The sequence below is a fragment of the Anomaloglossus baeobatrachus genome, chromosome 4 (assembly GCF_048569485.1).
Source record: "Anomaloglossus baeobatrachus isolate aAnoBae1 chromosome 4, aAnoBae1.hap1, whole genome shotgun sequence".
NCBI lineage: Eukaryota > Metazoa > Chordata > Amphibia > Anura > Aromobatidae > Anomaloglossus > Anomaloglossus baeobatrachus.
The window spans coordinates 189,091,715-189,117,499 of record NC_134356.1 but is presented as its reverse complement, the minus strand read 5'-3'; the positions used below and the strand labels follow the sequence as shown (position 1 = coordinate 189,117,499).

Below are 25,785 nucleotides of genomic sequence, written 5' to 3'. Positions count from 1 at the left end.
TAAAATTGAAAAAAAGCACAAACATTAAGTTCAGGTGTTGATTACTGAGAATACTAATCAAATGGGTTTACTGTTCCCACTTAGTGGTTCGGCTTATTCTACATGCCAACATTTTTGTACACTTTAAATGGGTTCTTCACTTTTGGAAAATGGGCACCAAACAGTGAAAAATACATAAAATAACAAACCAAGCAGGTATTCACCGTCCTTGGGTGCAGTGCTAGCTCCTCATCACTGTTCTTGTACCGGTGGTTCGACTACAGTGGTGACTTGTGAACTGAGGTTGACAGCACATGATGCTGAACTCAGTGTTCAAGCTGCTGGGCTGAGTGACTGGCTAGAGAGGTGGTGTCCACTATTGATGTGATGTCATCACTCTAGCCAGTCAGTGAGCCCAGCAGCTTGTACACTGAGATCAGTGTCACATGATTTCAACCTCCATTCATAAGCACAGAGCTTAGTGATAGCCTAGGGTTGCGATACGTGCCGTTGACACGGATTCACTGCTGTAGTCAAAACACCAGAACTGGAGTAGCAACCGGGAGCCAGAGCTGGACCAAGTAAGGGTCAGTAGCACCTGCTGAGTTTGTTATTTTATTTATCTTACAAAGTATGGGGCCTACTTTCCTTAAAGTTCAAAACCCCTCGCTTTGTTAGTCAAGGACGATGCTTCAGTCCAAAGTCTGCGCAATAAGCATAAACACATTCTCATAATACAGTATACACTGTATGCACCATCTAAAATAATTACTAATGGCCTCATATTTATAAGCTTATTTTCCTGTGAACATCACAAAAATTAACACGTATACAAAATACATTGGAATGCATTTTTCGAAATCGATCGCTCAGTCAGATGGTCTATCTAACAAAGATCTGAATTGTGTCCATCTAGAAGTCTCCATTAATAGTTTATTGGGTATGTCCACCCAGGCTGTTTCTCAGGTTTTGGATTGCCCATTTTGTGTGATAGGATTTATCTTTTCTAGTGAGACCTCTGCATCATAGTCCAAGATCCCAGAAAATGCAGGAGACATTTTGTCCATACTTTTAGATAAACCACTTTCTTCTTCTTTTTTCAGACTCTCCTCTTCAGGACAAATAATAGCATGTGGAATTAGGTAAACTAAATTACACTCATTTGGAATTGAACCTTTGGGCTCTTGCTGACATGAATAGACAACTGCCCCATTATTGTTTATGCTAACCGTCTCTATAGCATTGTTGGATGTAGGACAAATTTTGTAGCAGCCTAACAATGTTGAGAAAGCCTTGCGGAAATCAGCATTGAAAGCGTAGATTATGGGATTCAGTGAAGAATTTGCCCAACCAAACCACACAAAAATGTCAAATGTGGTAGAGCTGATGCAGAATGGCTCTGCTCCACTTGTGGATACACTTGGGTCACAAAATGGCACCATACAATTCAATATGAAAAAGGGCAACCAGCAACATACAAAAACTCCCATAATCACTGACAATGTCTTCAAGACCTTTGTTTCTCTTTTAAATGACGTCTTCAAAGAGCTTTCCGGCTGTTGGCAATCAATGCTACTTCCATTCCCTGTGCTACTTTGACAATTCTTGGCATGCACTGCTGCTCTTTCGAGAGCTGAGATGCGCCGAATTTGTTTTGCAGCTATCCTGTATATCCGGGTGTAGGTTACAATCATAATGGCCACTGGTATATAGAAGCTAATGAGAGATGAAGAAATTGCATATGTCCTATTTAGGCTGGAGTCACAGTTATCCATTGTGCTACCTTGTAAGGTAATATTTAGGTCAAAAAAGCTTGTAGTCTTTGCTCTATGCCAGTTGAGCTGCACAGGAATGAAAGATATCAGAACTGATAAGGTCCATGCAACACTTATCATTATGAAGGCTACTTTTGGGGTCATTTTCCTCTCATATCTAAATGGACTGGAGATCGCCCAATACCTGTCAACACTGATGACACAAAGGTTTAAAATAGAGGCCGTTGAACACATTATATCAAAGGCAACCCATATGTTACAGAATGAACCAAATGGCCAAAAGCCGGCAATCTCTGCAACAGCTTTCCAAGGCATAACCAACATTGCAACCAGAAGGTCAGACACAGCTAGGGAGATCACAAAAAAGTTGGTCACTTTGGACCGGAGGTGTCGAAATCTGATGACGGCTGCACAGACCAAGGTATTTCCCAGAAGAGTTGAAAGTATTAGAACTGAGAGCAAACAACCCATTACTATGCGGAAAGAAGAATCTTTCTCTGCAAATAACATGTCTCCATCCATGCTGGTGATATTTATAGTCATATTGCCTCCTTGTAAAATGGAATCATTTCAGAAGTCACAGTTATTGCTAGAAAATCTGGCCCGGCAAGTCCCCATGTTGCCTGTAGGCTTGACTTTCCCAAAACATCTTAAAAATGTTTATACCCATGCCAGAGCCATTAGAAATCATCACTGAGTTGATACCTTTAACAAGAAAGGCCAGTCACTAACATTCTTTACTGTTATCGACATATGCAACATCCAAAGCTCTTCTTCCAGCAGTCGTAAATAGGCTATTGATCCAGTGCAGTCGTCACTGTTACTGGACCTCGCTTTCTACTGTATTTTTTCTTTTCTGTGTTATGTTTTGACTTAATCTTTATGTTTGGCATTCAAAGGACATCTCAGTCTGAAGATCAGTGCGATAATGGTGAGTTCATCCTGGTCGATGTTTCCGTTTCTCGGTGATTCCGTTTACCAAAAGTTCTTTTCATCAAGCTGTTGAAAGAAAAAAAATATTTTGTATTATGTTCAGAAAGTAATGTTGCACATAAAAGTCCTTCCTACACTGTTCTAAACCTCAGTTTTTTCAAGCCTTGTAAAACTCTTAAGTGCTGTAATGTAGCTTTTATAGTCAATGTAGCTTTTATAGTCATTAAGACAACGTGACAAGAAATATTATTTCAGCACTCACGTCTTGGCCTGGATTTGAAAATGCATGAACATAAGAAAGGAACGACTCAAAGCAGAAGAATATTTTTGTTCTTTTTTGTACTTCTGAATGTTATGTGGAATTTCTATGCTCTCATTACATGAAATCCTAGCCTTTATTTTATATTGTTATGCTTAATATATTTTCTAATATTAGATATGAGATGCACAGTTATGCCTGCATTTGTATGCTTCTGTACCATTTTATTGTGAAGGAATATTGTAAAAGGATAGAATATGCCATCACTTATGACCCCTGCTTCTCCGACCTCTGAAAACCACATCACTTCTGAGAATTAAGGCTACTTTACACGCAGCGACATCGCTAGCGATGTCGCTGGTGAAAGCACCCACCCCCGTCGGTTGTGCGTCATGGGCAAATCGCTGCCCGTGGCACACAACATCGCTCGGACGCGTCACACGTACTTACCTGCCTACCGATGTCACTGTGGCCAGCGAAACGCCTCCTTTCTAAGGGGGCGGTTCGTTCAACATCACAGCGACGTCACATGGCAGCCGTCCAATAGAAGTGGAGGGGCGGAGAAGCAGCCGAAAGAAAGACAAACCCACCTCGTTGCCGGAGGACGCAGGTAAGGTGTTGTTCCTCATTCCTGGGGTGTCTGGAACGACGAAGAACTTGCGTCCTGCAACAGCAACGATATTTGGGATTAGAACGACGTGTCAACGATCAACGATTAGGTGAGTAATTTTGATCGTTAGCGGTCGTTCGTACGTTTCACACGCAACAACGTCGCTAACGAGGCCGGATGTGCGTCACGAGTTCCGTGACCCCAACGACATCTCGTTAGTGATGTTGTTGCGTGTAAAGCCCCCTTTAGACCTCAATCAGATGTCCGTGATTATTCTCTACGTAAAATCATGGGCTGTTGTTCATCAGTGTTTCGTCCATGTGTCAATTTTTTCCATCAGAGGTGATTTTACTGATTTTTTTCCAAAGCATCATTTTTAGGGATGATCGAATACCACAAATATTCGGCTTCGCGAATATCCGCCGAATAGGTTGCCGCTATGCCAATATTCGATACGCAATGTAAGTCTATGGGAAGCCCGAATAGTTGTTATCCGGGTTTCCCATAGACTTACATTACGCATCTAATATTCGCGAATAGTCGAATAGTGGTGACCTTTTCGGCGAATATTCGCAAAGCCGAATATTTTTGGAATTCGATCATCCCTAATTATTTTTCCAGCTTTTTTAACCCTTTCAGGATCAGCTAATTTTTTTCTTTTTTAATTTTATATTTTCTCCTTTACTTTTTCCAAGATCCATAGTTTTTTTTTTTACATTAATAATTCCTCATGTGCACTTTTTATTTGTGGGATGAGTTATAGTTTAAAATTACAGCATCAATTTTACTGAAAAACAGGAAACAAAATCCAAGTTGGAGAAATTGTGAAAAAACTGTAATACCCCTAATGTTTGTCAGGTTTAGATCCTTAGGTCAGTAAAATTATAGCACTACCAAACATATTTTTCTATATTTTAGTGCTGAATAAAAATTAGATATTTGTAAAAAAATAAAAAAATAGTATTGTCAATGTCTAAGACCCATTACTTTTTTTTCAATGATGTACCTGTGTGAGGGTTAACATTTTTATTGATACAATTTTGGGGTACATTCAATATATTGATCACTTTTAATTGCATTTTTTAGGGTAACTGTGATGACTGAAATCTGGCTTTTTTATTTTATTTGGGGGATGGGTTAAATCTGTTTTAAATGTGATATTTTGCTAGACCTGAGTTCTATGAATAAGCTGATAACAATTATGTTTATTATTATTATTGTTGTTTTGTATCTATATTACAATAGAAAAAATTGTATGATTTCAACTTTTATATTTTTCTAAAAGTTTTTCTTTTTTTTTATTTATTAGTGCGATTCTTTGATTGCTTATACTATATACTAAAAAACCACAGCATTGTAGTATATAGTATGAATTGCAGCTCTGAAACTCAGCCTCTAGAGCCAATGGAGTACAAAGAAGGTGAAATCAGGGGGCTTCAGTAGGCCTACATCATGTCACCGTATACCATTGGTCCGTGATCACATCATGGGAGGCTTATGGGAGCCAGTGTACTGGGGATCAAGCTTTTTAAATGTAGTAGTCAATTATGGGCAGTGGCATTTAAATAGTAAAACAGCAACAATTGAAGATATATCAGAGGCAGATGCTGGCTGTGCATTACAGCCTGCTTCTACCCTGTATGGAGCGGGCTCAGCTCTTGAGCCTTCTCTATATGTGCATACAGTGATTGTGATGTAAAGTACAGTTATGTTACAGTGTACAAAAAAATAAGCCTGAACCAGAAATGGATTTTAAAGGAATAGAATTTAATTGGAAGAGTCATATTTCTGTTTTGGCTGCTGGATACACTTCTGCTATGTGAGCCTCTCTGCCTAATTATACCACAATATATGCTTCAGACATTTCATGCAGATACTTTTTCTGAATAACTAATTTAAATTAAATGAGACAATCCACATCAGAATAAGCATAAAAATGTATGCAAAAAAAGATATAAACAAGAATGTACCATTTACTAAAAATAGCAAGACACTGAAACATAAAAACAGCAACATTTTCAAGACTGCAAAGACATTAACATGCTAAGGATTAATAATTATCTTTAGTAAACAACAAAACCTTCAAACAGATCCTTAAGCATCATCCACAGTCATGACTACAGATGAAAGTAGTATTTTTTGAAATTCAAAAACACAGACTGCAAAATTTGCAAAAAATTTGATTTGTGAGAATTAATCACAAACGGGTTGTCCATTACTGGGAAAACTCCTCATTTTTCATATTTCTTCCAAGTAAAATACAAAAGTTTATACTCGTCTCCAGAGCCAGCTCTCTTTGAGTGGTGCCATGGCTCAAGAACCTGGGACTCACGTAAGGTTGTCACATCACGCTAGCCCCGCACCCAATCACCAAAGACTTCTTTCTCCTTGGACGCAGAAAAAATTGAGGTTTTCCTAGTAGTTGGCAACCCATTTAATATTGTAAAGCTTGTAATTGCTCTGAAAATATAGATGGGGAAGTGATGAAAGAGAAGACAGCTTAAACTTTGCTTGTGAGAGAGGACCCCGCTGACCATAAAAGCTTACACTGCACAGAAGATAGAAGGAGAGAGAAAGGACCTCACTGACCCTAAGATCATACACACTACAGAAAAGAGAATAGAAAATGTCTCTGATCTATTATGATGGCCCAGTCCTGACGCCTCTATCAAAGGTGTGATAATCTGCCAGATATAGCTGCATGGCATTGTCATGTGATGTTCAGTTCTGCACCCACTTGGTGGCATGGCTACTTCAGACTCTGTTCACACTACAGAGTCTGACAAGCAACCTGATGCTTCAGAGTTATTCAGCCAGAGCCAGGCGTCGGCTGATTCAGGGTTACTGGTGTTCAGCCATGCAGAATTTAATTCATGCAGACTGGTGAGCAGGAACTAGGAGCTCAGGTTGCTAACTGCTACGTGCAGCTGTCTCCTTTTTATTGAATATACTGGTTTCTTCTAGTATCTGCTAATAATAGCTTCAGCAATTCTGGTCTTAGTGGTGATCCAGTTGTTGGTGATCTGTAGTTGTCATTTTGAGTGGTGTAGAAGTACCCCTGTTGTGCATTTACTTCCTTCCTTTTTCTTTATTCCCTGTACACGTATATTCTCTCATTTGTGCTTGAGTGCAGTGTGTGTGAGTTTTCATTCTCTCTTGTCCGTGTCAGTTCTGTGGGGTATTATTACTGTGTTTCCAGCCTGCCCCAAAGATGGAGAAGAGAGGGAGTAAGATTAGGGCTCAGATAGGAGTCAGGGTCACAATGGGGGCTTGGACCTAGCTACCATCAAGCTTACCTCTGAGATAAGGGACAGCACAGGGTCTCAAGCCTGAGGACCAGCCTAGGAGCCCCTGTTCTGTCATTTCATATCCCATGACAGGCATTATGGGGAAGCCCCACAGCAATGTAAAATATTAAACCACTCTCCAATGTTTCAGCAGTGTGGGAGATGGTGCTGGGCAAGTTTATTTTTTTTGTTAAAATCACAATTTAAATTTCTACATAATCAAATTTGCATTAAACCACACATTTCAGAAAATTCAACTCAAACTCAATCCTCGAATCACTATGCAAGAGTCTTACCATATAATACTCAGCAGTTTGTTCAGCAGACATCTCCTAATTAACTAACAGTGACCTGTTATTAGCACCTAGCCAGTTACAAATTCAGTATAACCCAGTCACAGCCGCTGTTAGCTCACAATACTTGTCACTTCAACCCTCTCCAATGACAGAGACTACTTGCTTGTATTAGAGACAATTCTGCTATAATCATATCACTTTAATTACTACTGAACTCAACCGGGTGAAAGTAAAGGGCTGCAGTAATTCAACTCTTATCCTACCAATGAAATGAAAGACAATAGTGTAAAGTGAATGCTGCTAATAAACCGTATTCATCACTTATTTTAAAATCTTAGAATAAGAAACTACATTTGTGGTCTGTGTTCCGTATCCTCAGAGGTTCACGGGACCTGTATTATGAGCAGTCTGACATATGTATTTAGTAACGGATTATTATAATTAATACAAGAAAGCTGCTATATATTAGTATTGCATATATGTCTATTTTCCTTCAAAATGAGTACAGGAATGCTGTGCAAACATTCACTGCTTCCTTTTACTCTATAATTGTATGATTTTGCCACAGACAGCAGAATATATTGTCTGATATAAGTTTTAACTATGAAGAGTCTCCTGTTCATTACTAAACTGTTTCCTTTACCATACTTCATTCACTGTAAACACGTCATTTAACGTGAGATACATATTTCCAATTGTATCAGCCAATTTCTCCTGCCTAGGTACTGAATTCAGCTTTATTGATCATATACTTATTGGGGTAGACATACACAAATTGTGTTTCATTAACTAATGCAAAAATTGGAGAACAATCCCTTCTCCATTACTTATTATGCCAATAGTTTAATTAAAATGTGCTTATTCTTTTTATCTTCCATTAATTAAAGGGAATCTGTCACCAGGTTTTTACTACCTCATCTGAGAGAAGCGTAATGTAAGAAACGAGACCCTGATGCCAACGATGTACTGGGTGTTGTTGTGACACAATCACAAGTCTCAGATGTAATATGTAGCAAATCTCAGAAAGCTTACCCCACCCACACCACAGCTCTCTGTGTACATTGTATATTGACAGTTAGCAGCTTATCACAGGTGGGGGTCAGACAAATGCTCATGAGCACTGAAGTATGAGTAGTGATAATCTCCTGGTGATAAAACCTTCATTGTGTGGTAACAACAGCACAAAGGCTAAAAAGTGACATTCCCTACAGTGTTTTAACTCCTACATCATGCTGTCCTCAGAATTCATAGCAAAAACCTGCTGACAGATTTTTTTTTTATGACAAATGGCATTGATAAGCACAGTAGGTCCCTTCCTTTTCAGTTACTGTTAAGGTGCTTATGCAACGTGTAATAATATTAATAATAACAAAAAATCTTTATTTCTATAGTGCCAACATATTCTGCAGCACTTTAAAATTCAGGAGGTTCATATACAAACAATTAACAGTTATAGGAAATACAATAAATAGAGTCGGGAAAAAAAAACAACCCTGCTCGTGAGAGCTTACAATCTACAAAGAGATGGGGGGACAAGGTGCAAGTGCTTATTTATAATGACAATCCCGCCATCTCAAGGAAATGGGGGATAGATAAAGGATGCCTTTACCAGTCAGCCAGAACCTTGAGATGCATTTGGGTGCGGTGCAGTTTGACATGGAGTTGCGTTCTGAGAGGTCATGGACAGACTATGTGAATTAATTTGGCTAGGGAGTGTCATAGGCCACCCTAAAAAGATGCGTTTTTAGGAGCGTCTGAAGCTGAGTAAATTGTGATTCTTTGTCACTGCAGTGACCTATTGATCTGTCCACTAATATTAAAAATCACTGGCTGTGTGGACAGTGTATAAAATTTAATCTTTATTAATAAATGCTTAAAAACTCAGATAACCGATTCCACACTTATATTAGAAGCCTATCTGAACCACACAGTTACAAATAAGTGGGTTCAGATACTAGCTTAGCAGTAAGACTGGCATTTATCACTTCAGTCAAAACTGCTATATTTTAATATCAAAAAGTGTCCAATACTAAATGAGTAATTACTCTCATGTAGACTCATATAAGCCACTATATTTCAATCAGGACACATAATTCTAACTGTTATCCCGGTACTATAGGGAAAACCAAATGTGCCCACTTTTACAGGCTATACGATTCCCACTTGCCTGTTATGCCTATTGAGAATATATATGTTACGGTTGCTGTGGCACTGGAGACTATGTTCGGATTTCTTGCTACTGCACATGAGCAAGCGCTGGAGACTATCTTGGAGCCATTGCACATGTGCGAGTGACATCATCGCTGACACGAGGTCACATGTCTCTGACACCTTCTAAGCTGATTGGCCGCTGGTCATGTGCTTGTGACACGTGGTCACATGTCTCTGACACCTTCTATGCCGATTGGTCGCTGGTCATGTGCTTGTGACGCTTTGCTTGGTGATAGGCCAGCGTGACGTCATTGATGTCGTTCTGGCAGAGTATTGGCTCTGGTGTCCTCCATCTTGGATGAGGCACAGAGTCTATATAAGACCCTGACGCACGCCGCCCGGCGCTCAGTCCTCTTGGTTCATGCATGAGAGTAGACGCTCTGTGCACGTCCCTCTAGGCATCTCTGTGTCTATGCTAGGTGAGCGCTACCGGCAGGGTAGCGTTCTTGTACCTTACAGCTTCGGCTGCGGTCTGTATCCTTACATCTTAGTGGAGCGGACATAGGCAGGTGCCTGAGGCACATGGTCTAGTTGGGCCTTGTGATTCTACTCGTAGGTGAACGTTGCCGCTAGGGTAACGTTCCTTATACTGCGTCTGGCAGTTGTTCGTATCCTCGCACACTAGGGGAGCAAACATAGGTAGGAGCTTTGTGCGGCTTGTGCTGCTGTCCGTCTCTTTTGCACCACTAGTAGAGCGGACCTAGGCAGGTGCCATATCTAGTGGTTCGTGTCCTCGCACACTAGTGGAGCGAACGCAGGTAGGAGCTTTGTGCGGCTTACGCTGCTCTCCGTCTCCTGGCACCACTAGAGGAACGGACCTAGGTAGGTGCCATTTCACACTCACTGCTTTTGTCTCTGTGATCATTAACAGAGACCATACCACACACCCTCCGAGTAAGGGAGGAATTGCTTTATTTCCTAACTATATGCCTCTGTGAGTTTAACAGTTATTGCACTCTGCACTTGTGCTACTACTATTTACAGCGGCACACTTATATACTCTTCCTCACACATTAACCTATCCCTTTTACGTTAATGCTAAATACGGTAGTCACTGTGACTTTAACAGTACACGCCGTGATTGGCTCTAGTGTCACTGAGACGTATCAGTGTCAGTACTGCTTCCGTAGTACAAGATACCCCTTATCCTCTGCCATAGTCTGCAGCAGATACTTTGCACGGTGGACCCTGACTGTCTGATATCCCTTTGGGTTTTATTATCAGACAGCCCCCCGTAACATTAGGACTGAGCCAAGGGTCTGGCAGTTATGGCAGAATATCAGCAGTTACACTGTTACATACAAGTACTTGAGTCGCGGCTCAAGAGTATAGAGGATAAACCTCAGACCATGGTGACATCTGCACATGATCCTCGACTTGCTCTGCAAAACAGATATTCTGGCGATGCCAGATCATGTCGTGGTTTCATTAGTCAGTGTCAGATACACCTAGAGGTCAACTCTTCTCGCTTCTCTACGGAGAGGTCAAGAGTAGGCTTTATCATCTCCTTACTTCAGGACAAAGCCTTAGAATGGGCGACTCCCCTATGGGAGTGCTCTGATGTGGTTACTCTGAGACATCAAGACTTTCTTGATGCTCTTAAAGCGGTATTCATGGGTCCGCAAGTTACCCATGATGCGGCCCTGAGACTGTTAGATCTATATCAGGGTTCGTTATCCACTAGTTCTTATGCCATTGCTTTTAGAACTCTGGTGGCAGAACTAGACTGGCCAGAAAAGGTGTTGATTCCTATCTTCTGGAGAGAGTTGGCAAGCTATGTCAAGGATGCCCTTGCTACTCGTCCCTGCTTCTCTGGAGGACTTGATCACAGTAGCAACGAGGATCAACGTACGCCATAGGGAACGTAGACTCGAGGTCTCTTCCTCACGCCCTAAGCATCAGGCTATTCCAGTTGTTGAGGGTCCACCACCATCTTCCTCAGCATCTGAAACATCTCCCACTCCCATGGAGTTAGGTCATACATCTTCCAGACTACGCAAGTCTGGTCCTCCTATATGTTATATTATATTATATATATATGTTATGTTTTGTGGATTCCGGAGCTGACGGGACTTTTGTGTCCTCAGGATTTGTAAAGAGACACAATATTCCCTCTATCATGTTAGAGGCGCCTATTCCTGTCCGTGTTGTTAATGGGACTATGTTGTCTGACTCCATTACATTGAGGACAGTTCCCTTGCGCCTTTCCCTGTCTCAGGGTCACATAGAGGAGATTTCTTTTCTTGTTTTTCCTGAGGGTATAGACGACGTCCTTCTGGGTCTCCCATGGCTTCGGACTCATGCTCCTCTAATTGACTGGGAGTCCGACAGCATTATTAGTTGGGGTTCGAAATGTCAGTCCCGATGTCTTCCCTTACACCTATGGTCGTTGCGGTTGCATCAACTGATCTCTCTCCCATACCTACACCCTATTTGGATTTCGCTGACGTGTTCTCCAAACAGGGTGCTGAGGTTCTTCCACCCCATAGGCCGTATGACTGCGCCATAGACCTTATCCCAGGTTCGGTTCCACCTAAGGGCAGGGTTTACCCCCTGTCAATACCTGAGTCGGAGGCCATGTCGACCTATACAAGAGAGAGTTTAGAGAAGGGGTTCATTCGTAAGTCTGTCTCTCCCGCGGGAGCTGGGTTTTTCTTTGTTCGGAAGAAAGAGGGTGATTTGCGTCCCTGCATAGATTACAGGGGTCTCAACGCAATCACAATAAAGAACAAATACCCGATACCTTTAATTTCGGAGCTCTTTGACAGACTGAGAGGAGCTCAGGTTTTTACAAAGTTGGATCTGCAGGGTGTGTATAACTTGGTACGAATTCGAGAGGGTGACGAATGGAAGACCGCTTTTAACACCCGAGATGGTCACTATGAATACCTCGTCATGCCTTTTGGTTTATGTAATGCACCCGCAGTATTTCAGGACTTCGTAAACGATGTGTTCTGGGATTTACTGTTATCCTCCGTCGTGGTGTATCTGGATGACATCCTGATTTTTTGTCCTGATCTGGAGACTCATCGTCAGGATGTCGTTCGTGTCCTTTCCCGTTTAAGGGAGCACTCATTGTTTGCTAAACTCGAAAAGTGTGTATTCGAGCAGTCATCCTTGCCTTTTTTGGGTTACATTATCTCACAAGAGAGTCTGGCTATGGATCCTGCGAAGCTCTCTGCTGTCCTGGAATGGTCCGAACCTCATTCCTTGAAGCCGTGCAACGCTTCTTAGGATTCATAAATTATTACCGGCAGTTCATACCCCATTTCTCCACTTTGGTGGCCCCTTTGGTTGCCTTGACTAAGAAAGGTGCTAATCCAAAAGTCTGGTCTACTGAGACATCCCAGGCTTTTGCGGCAGTAAAAAGACACTTTTCAACTGCTCCCATTCTTCAAAGACCCGATGAGAATAAGCCCTTCCTCTTGGAGGTTGATGCCTCTTCAGTGGGTGCTGGTGCGGTCTTGTATCAAAAGAACGGTGTAGGTAGAAAAAGGCCGTGTTTCTTCTTTGCTAAAACCTTTTCACCGGCAGAAAGAAACTATACCATTGAGGATAGGGAACTGCTCGCCCTGAGATTAGCCTTGGAGGAGTGGCGTCACTTGCTAGAAGGAGCGAAACATCCTTTCCAGGTCTATACAGACCATAAGAATCTGACGTACTTACAAACCGCTCAGCGTCTGAATCCTCGCCAAGCCCGCTGGTCCTTGTTTTTCTCCCGCTTTCACTTCTCCATCAACTATCTGTCTGGGAGTAAGAATAACAAGGCAGACGCCCTGTCTCGCTCTATGGTTTCTACCCAGGAAGAGATTGACGAGCCTCGTCTTCTCCTTCCCTCCAGGATTTTTCATAAGCTCTCCCCAGTGACGTTAGACCAAATCTCCATTGTGGAGAAAGGGGAGGATTCTAGAGATATTCCTGAGGTGAAAACGGCAAGAGATAGTATATAGGAGGTGAAGGAGAGATTGGTGTCATGTATAACACCCAGAAAGCAAGCCTGTTGCCTAGGAGTTATCGTGGTGCCACACATAGAGAGGGAGACGTCGCGTTTAAGATGGTAAGAAGACTGAGGGAATAGAAGAAGTTCAGTTTTGGAAAGGTTAAGTTTCAGATAGAGAGCAGACATGATGTTGCCAACTGCAGTCAGACACTCCCTGGTGTTCTGTAGTACAGTGGGGATGGGTGAGGTCAGGGGATAAGGTGTATAGATATGTGTCATCAGCATAAAGATGGTACTGGAAGCCAAATCTGCTGATGGTGTGTCCAATTGGAGCAGTGTAGAGGGAGAAAAGAAGAGGGCTGAGGACTGAACCTTGAGGGACCCCAATAGTGAGAGGAAGAGGAGAAAATGTCGAGCCAGCAAATGATACACTGAATGAGCAGCCAGAAAGATAGGAAGAGAACCAGGAGAGAGCAGTGTCCTTTTGGCTGATTGAATGGAGCAAAGAGAGAAGGAGATGGTGGTCAACAGTGTCGAAGGCTGCAGAGAGGTCAAGAAGAATAAGCAGAGAGTGGTCACGATAACATTTTGCTATATATAGGTCATTGGTCACTTTGACGAGGGCAGTTTCTATTGAGTGAAGGGGGCGGAAACCAGGCTGTAAAGCATCTAGAAGAAAGTGCGAGGAGAGGTAGCGGGTGAGGTGGGAATAGACCAGGCGCTCCAAGAGTTTGGAAATGAAGAGGAGATTGGAGACTGGTCTGGAGTTGTTTGCGCAAGATGGGTCAAGACATGGTTTTTTTTAATAATGGATTAATGATATAGTGTTTGAGGGAGTAGGGGAAAATACCAGAAGAGAGAGAGATTGAAGATTTTAGTTAGGTGAGTAGTGACGACCGGAGAGAGGGACTGGAGTAGGTGTGAGGGAAAGGGATCAGTAGTGTAAGTGGTAGCATGAGAAGAAGAGAGGAACCTGAAGACTTCTTCCTCTGTGACAGGGTCAAATGTGAAAAGTGAGCTGGATTGGATGTGGGGAGGGATAGAAATCACGACGCTTGGTGATTGGGGGCCAATCTCTCGGCGGTTGTTTTCTATTTTCTCTGTGAAAGACGAGGCCAGGTCATCTGCATGAAGGTTTGTGATTGGGGTCTATGCTTTGGGACTGAGGAGGGAGTGAAAGGTGTTGAAGAGCTTTTTTGGATTGTTGTATAGTGAAGAGACCAGGGTGGTGAAGTAGTTCTGTTTGGCAAGGTGAAGGGCAGCGTTGTAGATTCTTAACATGGATTTGTAGTGGATGAAGTTTTTTGGTGTGCAGGTTTTCCTCCATAGGCGTTTCGCACTCCTAGAGCATGACTGTAGAAATTGAGTTTGCGATGTGAGCCAAGGCTTTTTACTCTGTATTTGGAGATTCTGAGGGTGAGGGGTGCTACTTGGTGTAGGGTTCTTCTGAGTGTGTCATTGTAGTGGTTTACAGCCAGGTCAGGACAGGAAAGTGAGGAGATAGAGGACAGTGATGAGTGTAGAGAGTCTGTAAGTGTCTGGGAGTCGATGGCCTGTAGGTTTCTGAATGTGTGATAGGTGGGAGTGTCCTGGGGTGAGTAAGGGTTTGAGAGCTTGAAGGACAGGAGGTTGTGATCAGAGAGGGGAAGAGGTGAGCTATCAAAGTAAGAGATTGAGCAAAGGATTACAAAGACCAGGTCAAGGGTGTGCCGTCTTCTTGTGTCTCAGAGGATTTGAGCTGTGAGAGGACAAGGGATAGAAGCTGGGATGCAGATGGGGAGGAGGGGCTGTTCATGGGGATGATAAAGTCTCCTAGGGTAAGGGTTGGTAATCCTGAGAACATGAAGTGCGGCAGCCAGGCTGAAAAGTGGTCAAGGAACTGGGTGGGTTTGCCTGGGGGATGGTATATAACTGCCACTCTGAGAGGAAGGGGATGGAAGAGCTAGAACCTGATGGTGTGGACCTTGAAAGAGGGGAAAGAGAGTGATGGAGCTGCGGGGATGACCTGGAAAGTGCACTGTGGGGACAGGAGTAAGCCACCATGTCTATTTTCAGGTCTCAGTGAATGGGAAAAGTGTAAGCCACCATGAGAAATGGCCGCAGGGGAAGCTATGTCAGAACCCAATGTTGGTTTATGTGGGTCTTGATAAAGTGAGAATCACGAGAGCCTGAGCTGAGTCTCTTTTCACAGGTTATCTGGCTTTTCTCTGATTTCAGCTTCATGCTTGCTTCGACAATTATTAGAAACATTCTTCTCATGTTTTCAGAGAAGATAGCATGCCACGGTTACTTTTAATTTCCAGAATTCAGTCACTGAACTTAGTATTATATGATTAGCTTTTGTATATATTTTGATTCTCATTTATCAAACTTCTTCGCATGGGAAATACAAGCTTTAGATTTCCCAGACAGAAAATCCAAAATGTATTCCCGTACCACCATTATGGGTATGATGTCATGAAATTTTATCCACATGCTGTGGAAAAAATCTGCAGAGTAAACTGACCACTGATCCATACCATGTACTATATTCAGCAGGTATTCACCCCGGATATCACCCTTTGCAGTGCTGACGATAAAGTTTGTGGTATGTGCCCAGAAACTTCAGAGATATCCTTACAATTTAATGTGGATAATGTTCTGGTGAAGTTTTAAATTACTCTGATAAAATAATATCCGTAGTGTGACTGGATGCTCTGGGCAACAAAAACAGTTTCTTTACCAACATCATTGATTATTCTGCCACTTTGTATTGTAATTTATAATCCTTCATTCTTCCAGCTTATGGAAATATAAACACTGTAGATATTTGGGTGGCTGCAGCGCTGAGTACAAAGGAAAGATGTAAGTCCGAGAAGTAAAAATTATTATTTTGATTTTTTTTCACCTGCCTGGGCCCATTAATAAGGAGGGGTCCAGTAGTGAACAACCCCTTTTATATGCTAGTTATTAGTGAAGGAGCACATTAAGCTGAAAACATCCTGATTAGTGATTAGTGACCACTACCATGCTCGGGTGCTCAGTACTCTTATCGAGCAGTCAGACACTCGGATGGGCGTGACTCGTGTACCGAGTATAATGAAAGTCAATGGGAAATTCAAGCATTTTTCAAGAAGATCTGGAATAATGCTCAAGTTTCCCATTGATTTCCATTATAATCGGTACAAAATTGAGCCCGTTCGAGCATCTGACTGCTCGATACGAGTACCGAGCCCCGAGCATGGTAGTGCTCGCTCATCACTAGGTACGAGTACCGAGTCCCCGAGCATGGTAGTGCTCACTCATCACTAGTTACAAGTACCGAGCACCTGAACATGGCAGTGCTCACTCATCACTAGTTACGAGTACCAAGCACCCGAGCATGGTAGTGCTCACACATCACTAGTTATGAGTACCGAGCACTAGAGCATGGTAGTGCTCGCTCACCACTAGTTACCAGAAACGAACACCAGAGCATGGTAGTGCTCGCTCATCACTAGTTACGAGAACCGAGCACCAGAGCATGGTAGTGCTCACTCATCACTAGTTATGAGAACCGAGCACCCGAGCATGGTAGTGCTTGCTCATCACTAGTTACGAGTACAGAGCACCCGAGCATGGTAGTGCTCACTCATCACTAGTTATGAGTACCGAGCACCCGAGCATGGTAGTGCTCACTCATCACTAGTTATGAGTACCGAGCACTAGTGTATAGTAGTGCTCACTCATCACTTTTCCTGATCTTTTTCTACCTATTACAAAATAGAGCCCTTATAACATTTATCCATTGAACATAACTGTTTTCAGAAACAAATACATTTTTTGGGTAATAGTAATGGGCTATTTATTGGTCTGAGCTTAGCCAGACCAATAAATAGCCCATTACTGTTACCCAAAAAATGTGTATGTCATTTAACAAAAGTTATCCTAATCACATAATGCAGTATCTTTCTTCAAAAATAGTGTTATATTTATTGCTCAGCACCCTCTTTAAGGACTGATACATCTGTAAGAATGGATTACCTAATCTCAAGGTTAGGAGATGTTATTTTTCAAAGTGATTAGGAGCATAGGAATAAAGTACAGTTATGGCCAAAAGTTTTGAGAATGACACCAAAATTATATTTTCACATGATCTGTTGCCCTCTGGTTTTTAATTGTGTTTGTCTGATGTTTACATCACATACAGAAATATAATTGCAATCATATTATGAGTTCCAAAAGGTTATATTGACAGTTAGCATGAGTTAATGCAGCAAGTCAATATTTGCAGTGTTGACCCTTCTTTTCAGGACCTATGCAATTCTCCCTGGCATGCTCTCAATCAACTTCTGGACCAAATCCTGACTGATAGCTGTCCATTCTTGCATAAGCAAAGCTTGCATTTTGCCAGAATTTGTTGGTTTTTGTTTATCCACCCGTCTCTTGATGATTGCCCACAAGTTCTCAATGGGATTAAGATCTGGGGAGTTTCCAGGCCATGGACCCAAAATCTCTGTTTTGTTCTATGTTTTGTTCCATGAGCCATTTAGTGATCACCTTTGCTTTATGGCAAGGTGCTCCATCATGCTGGAAAAGGCATTGTTGGGCGCCAAACTGCTCTTGGACAGTTGGGAGAAGTTGCTCTTAGAGGACATTCTGGTACCATTCTTTATTCATGGCTGTGTTTTTAGGCAAGACTGTGAGTGAGCCGATTCCCTTGGCTGAGAAGCAACCCCATACATGAATCGTTTCAGGATGCTTAACAGTTGGCATGAGACAAGACTGGTGGTAGCGCTCACCTCTTCTTCTCCTAATAAGCTGTTTTCCAGATGTCCCAAACAATCGAAAAGGGGATTCATCTGAGAAAATGACTTTACCCCAGTCCTCAGCAGTCCACTCCCTGTACCTTTTGCAGAATATCAGTCGGTCCCTGATGTTTTTTCTGGAGAGAAGTGGCTTCTTTGCTGCCCTCCTTGAAACCAGGCCTTTCTCAAAGAGTCTCCGCCTCACAGTGCATGCAGAAGCACTCACACCAGCCTGCTGCCATTGCTGAGCTAGCTTGGCACTGCTGGTAGTCCGATCCCGCAGCTGAAACAGTTTTAAGATACGGTCCTGGCGTTTGCTGGTCCTTCTTGGGCGCCCTGGAGCCTTTTTGGCAACAATGGAAGCTCTCTCCTTGAAGTTCTTGATGATGCGATAGATTGTTGACTGAGGTGCAATCTTTGTAGCTGCGATACTCTTCCCTGTTAGGCCATTTTTGTGCAGAGCAATGATGGCTGCACGTGTTTCTTTAGAGATAACCATGGTTAACTGAAGAGAAACAATGATACTAAGCACTAGCCTCCTTTTAAAGTGTCCAGTGGTGTCATTCTTAATCATGACTGATTGATAGCCAGCCCTGTCCTCATCAACACCCACACCTGTGTTAATGGAACAATCACTAAAACAATGTTAGCTGCTCCTTTTAAGGCAGGAATGCAATGATGTTGAAATGTGTTTTGGGGGTTAAAGTTCATTTTCTTAGCCAATATTGACTTTGCAAGTAATTGCTGTTAAGCTGATCACTCTTTATGACATTCTGGAGTATATGCAAATTGCCATGAGAAAAACTTAAGCAGTAGACTTTGTAAAAATTAATATTTGTAGCATTCTCAAAACTTTTGGCCATGACTGTAGAATGGTATTTAGAATTTGTGCTGGAGGAATACCCTGGGAATTTCAGAAGTTATGTCTCATCTTAATATAGTTTTAATCAACTTGGCATTAGCACTGTCTTATACCATTATGATCATTTTGATAAGAACTGTCACTTTATTTCTCTCCTTAGGCAATAGTTTGAGTTGCTCTGCTCATAGGCAGAAGTATTTTTGCTTTACGATCAGAGAGAAGTCTTAACATCAATACCAAAATGATGAGTATATAAACTATTAAGAAATAAATATATAAAAACTGACTGGGGTGGGTTTCTCATTTTATTTATCCCAGTGAATAGAAAAAGCTGTAGAATCTCACCAAGCGCTGCTCTTCTAGCCTTTGTCAGGTTAGCACACACCCTGTTGATGAATCTGGTGTACACTACTCTAGGCAAGAAACTCTTCTGCCAAACAAAGGTTATGCCATGGCATAACCAGAGACATGAGCCAGAGTAGAAGTTGGCATACATGCACTGCATAAAAGCATGTTCACACTGTGGTCATTTCCCAAAGCCAATGATAGAAACAAAATAAGCATATGCTCTGCTGTAAATAATAAGTAAAAATAAATATTACTTAAAAATAACATAGGGTACTTAGTACACACTATTTTTGATTATAAAAAGTGTAAAGCCATCCCTACATCCCAATGTACAGTCATATGAAAATGTTTGGGCACCCATATTAATGTTAACCATTTTCTTTATAACAATTTGTTTTTTTGCAACAGCTATTTCAGTTTCATATATCTAATAACTGATGGACTGAGTAATATTTCTGGATTGAAATGAGGTTTATTGTACTAACAGAAAATGTGCCATCCGCATTTAAACAAAATTTGAACGCTGCAAAAGTATGGGCACTCTTATCAATTTCTTGATTTGAACATTCCTAACTACTTTTTACTGACTTACTAAAGCACTAAATTGGTTTTGTAACCTCATTGAGCTTTGAACTTCATAGGCAGGCGTATCCAATCATAAGAAAAGGTTTTTAAGGTGGCCACTTGCAAGTTGTTCTCCTATTTGAATCTCCTATGAAGAGTGGCATCATGAGCTCCTCAAAACAACTCTCAAATGAGCTGAAAACAAAGATTATTCAACATAGTTGTTCAGGGGAAGAATACAAAAAGTTATCTCAGAGATTTAAACTGTCAGTTTCCACTGTGAGGAACATAGTAAGGAAATGGAAGAACACAGGTACAGTTCTTGTTAAGCCCAGAAGTGACAGGCCAAGAAAAATATCAGAAAGGTAGAGAAGAAGAATGGTGAGAACAGTCAAGGATAATCCACAGACCACCTCCAAAGACCTGCAGCATCATCTTGCTGAAGATGGTGTCAATGTGCATCGGTCAACAATACAGCGCACTTTGCACAAGGAGAAGCTGTATGGGAGAGTGATGCGAAAGAAGCCGTTTCTGCAAGCACGCCACAAACAGAGTCGCCTGAGGTATGCAAAAGCACATTGGACAAGCCAGTTACATTTTGGAAGAAGGTCCTGTGGACTGATGAAACAAAGATTGAGTTGTTTGGTCATACAAAAATGCATTATGCATGGAGGCAAAAAAACACAGCATTCCAAGAAAAGCACTTGCTACCCACAGTAAAATTTGGTGGCGGTTCCATCATGCTTTGGGGCTGTGTGGCCAATGCCGGCACCGGGAATCTTGTTAAAGTTGAGGGTCACATGGATTCAACTCCGTATTAGCAGATTCTTGACAATAATGTGCAAGAATCAGTGACGAAGTTGAAGTTACGCGGGATATGGATATTTCAGCAAGACAATGATCCAAAACACTGCTCCAAATATACTCAGGCATTCATGCAGAAGAACAATTACAATGTTCTGGAATGGCCATCCCAGTCCCCAGACCTGAATATCATTGAAAATCTGTGGGATGATTTGAAGCGTGCTGTCCAGGCTCGGCAACCATCAAACTTAACGGAACTGGAACTGTTTTGTAAACAGGAGTGGTCAAATATACCTTCATCCAGGATCCAGGAACTCATTAAAATCTACAGGAAGTGTCTAGAGGCTGTTATTTTTGCAAAAGGAGGATCTACAAAATATTAATGTCACTTTTATGTTGAGGTGCCCATACTTTTTCAACTGTCAAATTTTGTTTAAATGCGGATTGCACATTTTCTGTTAGTACAATAAACCTCATTTCAATCCAGAAATATTACTCAGTCCATCAGTTATTAGATATATGAAACTGAAATAGCTGTTGCAAAAACCCAAATTGTTATAAAGAAAAAAGGTTAACATTAATAGGGGTGCCCAAACTTTTTCATATGACTGTATACCCCAATCGGGATGGTCCCTAATCCTCTAATATTAAAACCTCACTTGGTGTCATACAACCTCTATGTAGATGGAGCAGAGAAGGACCGCAGGCCCGACTGCACAAAAACCTGTCTGGTACACTATATGAACAAAATGGCTAGATCTCAGAGAGGGGAAGCATGCCCTTGTACCAAGTATAGATTATACATTTTATCTCTGTATTAATAAATTACACCATTATTTCTGTATATACAAAATCAAAAGTCGACCTATGTTGTACATCACATTTTGAGCAAAGCTTTTAAGTGGTACATTCGCCTAGACAAGATGTCAATGTGCAAGCAGCATATTAATGATTTTCCAGCAATTATCTAGCAAGCCTATGTTAAGCCTGCTTTTTCTCTCATTAAAGAGTCAGGGGTTGTATAATGAAAACATCGAACAGAAATCTAGGACATACAAGTTATAAAGTACAATTAGCAGGTTCATCAATTAAAAGAAGATATTAAACAGATTTTTATCCTTTTATTGGCAGCTTGATGTTTCAGGAAATAAAACTAATTGCCACTGAAATAAAATTATGATTGTTTGTTAAAGTACATTAAAAAATACACTACTCACAAAAAGTTAGGAATATATGGCCTTCGGGTGAAATTCATGTAAAACGTAAAAAGTTCATGTTACAGTGATAAGTTATGAAAGTTGGGCATTTAAGTACAAGCAAGTAGTGGAGATTTCCTCATCTCAGACAATTTATTGAAACAAAAGCCAACAGCAGTGGTGTATATGTGACGCCCTGGCAAAACCAGGTAGTCACAGAAAGAGTTAATTCTCCTTGGCAGCTACACAATCCCCACACAGATGTACACGAGCCAATCAGGCCCTACTCACCCCCTCACCTGGAAAAAGGGAGGGGGCGAGAGGAGTTAAGGAAGTGACAGAGCAGAATTTAGTTTTAGTTGTACTGCAGTCAGTGAAGCGCTGACAGGGGAAGCTTGGAGCTCCCTGGAGAAGGTGGTAGTCAGGGGTTGGAACCCTGGACTACTGAACTAGGTGGCAGTGAGGGCCACAGGCGACGGAGATCCGGTTGCAGGGATTCTGAGGCGACCGGGACAGGGTTGTAGCCTGCCGGTGCCGAGAGTGGTGACTCGCTCTGGAGGCCGTTCGAGCGGACTAGTCCAGACACGAGAGAGACAGACAGAGAGAGTGGAAGGAAGGGCCCTGGCTGTACATCTGGCTGTGGGACCCGAAAACACCCGCCAAAGGTGACCGGCCATTTAGCAAGTTGGTTGACAAAAGGACTCTGTGTATTCTTGACCCTCCACATGAGCACAGCCTCATCCAGCACCACGACTACCAACTGTAAGTGCTCCACTTCCTGCCTCCTAAAGACTGCTCCCTTCAACCTCTCCCAGTACCCTGAGCCCCGGGACTACACCTCCCCTACCCGTGGAGGGGATCCCACCTTGCTGCCCCGCTCCATCAGTCCTGGGCATGGTCCCCAGAGGCAGCGGCGGTGCCACCATCTCATCACCGCAACCCACGGGTGGCGTCACAGACAATTTCCCCTGTAAATAACCCTTTTTCACTTGTGGGCGGTGGACCGCTGCTCGAGTCGGGGTCCGGTCCACACTCGAGCCACAATAAAGCCCCAGATCCAAGCGTCTACGAGCAGCCCCTTAGCTACAGTCTGGCCACCACCCGCAACATATATACACCCCCCAAAAAATAAAATGTCAATATCTCAATAACTTGTCATGTGGCCTTGACCATCAAACACAACTTGACAACGATGTCTCATGCTGTCCAGAAGTGGAGTTATTGTCTGTTGAGGCATGGCATCCCACTCTCAGGTCATTGAGATTCTGAGATACATAATCATGAGCTTCAACATGGTGACTCAGCTGAGTCCATAAGATTTCTATGGGGTTCAGGATAGGAGAAATTGCAGACCACTCCAGTCTCCAGCAGCCATTCCCTAATGATGCAAACCCAATGAGCTGGAGCATTGTCATCCATGAAGATGAAATTAGACCTGTGTTATTCATGTAGAAGCACAATGACTGGATTAATTATGTAATTTAAGTAGTAGGGGCTGGTCACTGTACCATTCACAAAGTATAGAGTAGTTCTGTATTGACTAGGCACACCTGCCCACAATGTAACACCACTATCACCAACGCCTCATCTGGTGACAACAGTGGTTGATGCATAGCGCTCTCTTTGACCACTCCAACATTGTTGGTAGCCATTTTTTCTGCTTAGTGTGAATCAACTTTCATCATTGAAAAGCACGGAGGTCCACTGATCGCTCAATCAGCAAGACAATGACACTTCTGCCTGGTGGTGGTGTGGTCAGGTACCCTTGCAGGCTATCTAGCATGCAGACAATGCTGATTTTAACAGCTTTAAATGCTATGATATGACACTTGGGTATCTCTGCCCACCCTTACATGTGCCTGTAGTTGTGTGACATTCATCATCAGGTCTGAAAAGAATTGTTCACAATGAAGCGGTCATCGGTGTGGGATGTGGCCAAACTATGTCAAATTCTATGCCTTTCTGTGACTCATCCAGTCTCTCGGTTACAACCCACTGATGACACACTGTGATACTCTAAGCTCAGTGGCCACTTCCGTTTGAGAACATCCTGCTCGAAGTCTTGTAATGACGAGGTACAGTTGATCAATTGTTAGGAGTCAGTTTGGTCTCATTATTAGAGATGAGCGAACCGGTCCCGGTTCGGCTCGAGGTCGGTTCGCCGAACGGAGGTCCCGTTCGAGTTCGGTTCGTCGAACGTTCGACGAACCGAACTCGAACCGCATAGGAAACAATGGCAGGCATTCACAAACACATAAAAACACCTAGAAAACACCCTCAAAGGTGTCCAAAAGGTGACAAACAACTCACAACACAAACACAAGGGAAAGTGACAAGGACATATACTCATGCGAAAACAAAACAGCTGGACAAGGAAAAAGAGGAGGAGACACAGATATATGAGTATATGCAAGGAAACATCGATGCCATTACTGTGCAACTTGAGCACTGCTCATTTTAGGCTTCCAATCTGGATAAATTGCCTGAGCTTGCCACGTACGCCTTGGGGATCTTGTCGTGTCTTGCAGCCAGCGTTCTCTCGGAATCTGTCTTCAGTGCTGCTTGGGTTCTGCTGGCAGATAAGCACATGTGTCTGTCCACTGACAATGTGGACATGGCTCTCAGAGGACTTTTCTTCCCCTGGGTCAGCCAGGGGAGGCGAAAGGCACGCGTATTTTTGAGAGTGCTTCATGCAAAGCATCTTTTTCATTTTGAAAAGGAGGGTCAAGTGATGCCAGTCAAGTGGGGTGTGTGTGGCCCAATTAGTGGCAACGAGGAAGACTGTGGTTGGAGTCCCCTCGCTGTGTTTCTAAAAGAACCAAGATGAACAAGTCATGGCTCTCAGAGGACTTTTCTTCCCCTGGGTCATCCAGGGGAGGCGAAAGGCACGCGTATTTTTGAGAGTGCTTCATGCAAAGCATCTTTTTCATTTTGAAAAGGAGGGTCAAGTGATGCCAGTCAAGTGGGGTGTGTGTGGCCCAATTAGTGGCAACGAGGGAGACTGTGGTTGGAGTCCCCTCGCTGTGTTTCTAAAAGAACCAAGATGAACAAGTCATGGCTCTCAGAGGACTTTTCTTCCCCTGGGTCATCCAGGAGAGGCGAAAGGCACGCGTATTTTTGAGAGTGCTTCATGCAAAGCATCTTTGTAAGCTTGAAAATTGGGGTCAACTGATGCCAGTCAAGTGGGGTGTGTGTGGCCCAGTTAGTGGAAACGAGGGAGACTGTGGTTGGAGTCCCCTCGCTTTTGAAAAAAGAACCAAGATGAAGAAGTCATGGCTCTCAGAGGACTTTTCTTCCCCTGGGTCATCCAGGGGAGGCGAAAGGCACGCGTATTTTTGAGAGTGCTTCATGCAAAGCATCTTTGTAAGCTTGAAAATGGGGGTCAACTGATGCCAGTCAAGTGGGGTGTGTGTGGCCCAGTTAGTGGAAACGAGGGAGACTGTGGTTGGAGTCCCCTCGCTTTTGAAAAAAGAACCAAGATGAAGAAGTCATGGCTCTCAGAGGACTTTTCTTCCCCTGGGTCATCCAGGGGAGGCGAAAGGCACGCGTATTTTTGAGAGTGCTTCATGCAAAGCATCTTTTTCATTTTGAAAAGGAGGGTCAAGTGATGCCAGTCAAGTGGGGTGTGTGTGGCCCAATTAGTGGCAACGAGGGAGACTGTGGTTGGAGTCCCCTCGCTGTGTTTCTAAAAGAACCAAGATGAACAAGTCATGGCTCTCAGAGGACTTTTCTTCCCCTGGGTCATCCAGGGGAGGCGAAAGGCACGCGTATTTTTGAGAGTGATGCATGCAAAGCATCTTTGTAAGCTTGAAAATGGGGGTCAACTGATGCCAGTCAAGTAGGCTGTGTGTGGCCCAGTTAGTGGAAACGAGGGAGACTGTGGTTGGAGTCCCCTCGCTTTTGAAAAAAGAACCAAGATGAACAAGTCATGGCTCTCAGAGGACTTTTCTTCCCC

The 25,785-nt window shown here is 42.7% G+C and overlaps 1 protein-coding gene across 1 annotated transcript in view; it reads right to left on the bottom strand.

Moving 5' to 3' along the window:
- Positions 1 to 345: 345 nt before the first annotated feature.
- The window catches only part of DRD1 (dopamine receptor D1), a 135,070-nt gene continuing 109,630 nt past the window's right edge, over positions 346 to 25,785 (bottom strand). Inside the window, exon 3 of the mRNA XM_075342343.1 lies at positions 346 to 2,753. Within this exon, the coding sequence (XP_075198458.1) occupies positions 942 to 2,297 (1,356 nt within the window). The 5' untranslated portion in view covers positions 2,298 to 2,753 and the 3' untranslated portion in view covers positions 346 to 941. The remainder of the gene's footprint in view (positions 2,754 to 25,785) is intronic.